General features: G+C 32.8%; 1 protein-coding gene across 1 annotated transcript; it reads left to right on the top strand.

Annotated features, from left to right (window-relative positions):
• The first annotated feature begins 716 nt into the window (after nucleotides 1–716).
• On the top strand, nucleotides 717–1367 carry LOC145089186 (uncharacterized). Its single transcript, XM_079027659.1, has 3 exons — nucleotides 717–857; nucleotides 931–958; nucleotides 1057–1367. The coding sequence occupies exons 1-3, from the start codon at nucleotides 717–719 to the stop codon at nucleotides 1365–1367; spliced, it is 480 nt and encodes a 159-aa protein (XP_078883785.1).
• Nucleotides 1368–1849: the final 482 nt, after the last annotated feature.

The following is a 1849-nucleotide window of genomic DNA, read 5'->3' as shown; positions in this document are numbered from 1 at the left end:
AATAAGGAGAGCATATTGGATTAAAGGACCTTCTCAACCAAAATGCCATGATTTTACATCAATAAAAATTGGTGGTAAGAACAGACGTTTTGTAAAGGGATGGTTTGATGAATTTAATTGGTTAGAGTATAACATAAAAGAGAGCAAAACTTATTGTTTATGTTGTTACTTGTTTGGAGATATTGTGGGGGCAACAAGGGGGGAGAGATGTATTTGTGACAGGAGGCTTTGATACCTGGAGTAAAAAGAAATCATTGAAAGATCATGAAGGTAAAGTTAACAGTCATCATAACAAAGTAAAACAAAAATATGAAAATCTAGTAAAGAAAAACCAATCTATTAGTGAAGCTTCTCATAAGCAAACTGAAGTTGAAGCAAGTAACTATCAAATTCGATTACGTGCTACAACCGATACATGTAGATTTATTGAAGAATGCGTTACCATTTCGTGGTCATGACGAGTCAGATGAGTCAATTTCTAAAGGCCTTTTCATTGAAGAATTATCATTCCTTCGGGACCATAATGAAAGCATTTATAATGTTACTTTAGAAAATGCTCCAAAAATGAAAATTTGACGTCTCCAAAGATTCAAAAAGAGATTGTTCAGTGCTTTTCAAAAGAGATAATAAATTCCATTTGTGAAGAAATTGGTAATGATGTGTTTACTATATTAGTAGACGAGTCTAGTGATGTATCCAAAAAGGAACAACTGGCTATGGTTTCGCGACATGCTAATAGCCTTGGATTAGTGAAAGAAAGATTTGTTGGAATTGTTCACGTGAAGGATACAACTTCTTTAACTCTAAAAGAAGTCATTGATTCGGTATTCATCGACAATAACTTGAGTATATCTCAGGTAAGAATTATGATTTTTTATGTATTTGAATTGTTATTTATTTTATTTTTTATATATAATTTTTTTGATATAGGTAAGAGGGCAAGGATACGATGGAACAAGTAATATGCGGGGTGTATTTAAGGTTTGAAAACATTGATATTGAAAGATAATCCTTCGGCATATTATTTATATTGTTTTACACACCAACTTCAATTAGTGGTTGTGGCTGTAGCAAAAAACCACGATGGTGATGATGATTTCTTTGAGCAATTAGCTTTGGTGGTTAATGTGGTGTGTGTTTCTTGTAAAAGAAAAGATATAATACGAGATAGTTACAAGGAAAGGGTTCAAAAAGAAATTGGTAATGGTGAAATTGAGACCGGAAGAGGGTTAAATCAGGAGACTTCTCTTGTTCGAGCTGGGGAGACAAGATGGAGTTCACATTATAAAACCATAATAAGTTTGAAGAATTTGTTTTCGGAGGTTATCAAGGTTCTTAAATATGTTGAAGAGGAGGGGTCTAGTTAAAATAACCGAAATTGAGCGTACAGTATTTGGTCGTATTTCAAGACTCTTGATTTTGCGATTTATTTACACTTGATGTTGGAGATTTTTGGTCTCACGAATACCTTGTCCAAACATATTCAAAGAAAGGATCAAAATATTTTGGAAGCGACTTCTTTGGTAAAAGTGACATTGAAAACGTTTAAAGCTTTTAGAAATAATGGGTTTCCTTCAATGTTGGAGAAGGTATTTTCTTTTTGTCATAAACATAAAATTAAATTTGTGGAAATGTCCGAATTTTATGTTACTCAAAGAAACCGTAGAACCAATGTTACTAATCAACATCACTTTGAAATTGATATTTTCAACATGGTTTTGGATATGTAAATTCAAGAATTTGGGGACCGTTTTAGTGAAGTGAGCACCGATTTGCTTGAATACATGGCGGCTTTGAGTCATTGTAATGCTTTTTATATGTTTGACAAATCAAAGTTAGTGAAGCTACG

This window comes from Lactuca serriola, chromosome 2 (genome assembly GCF_051521515.1).
Source record: "Lactuca serriola cultivar US96UC23 chromosome 2, Lser_US96UC23_V15, whole genome shotgun sequence".
Classification (NCBI taxonomy): domain Eukaryota; kingdom Viridiplantae; phylum Streptophyta; class Magnoliopsida; order Asterales; family Asteraceae; genus Lactuca; species Lactuca serriola.
Note: the sequence above shows the minus strand (reverse complement) of the source record. Positions and strands in the feature narration are given on the sequence as shown.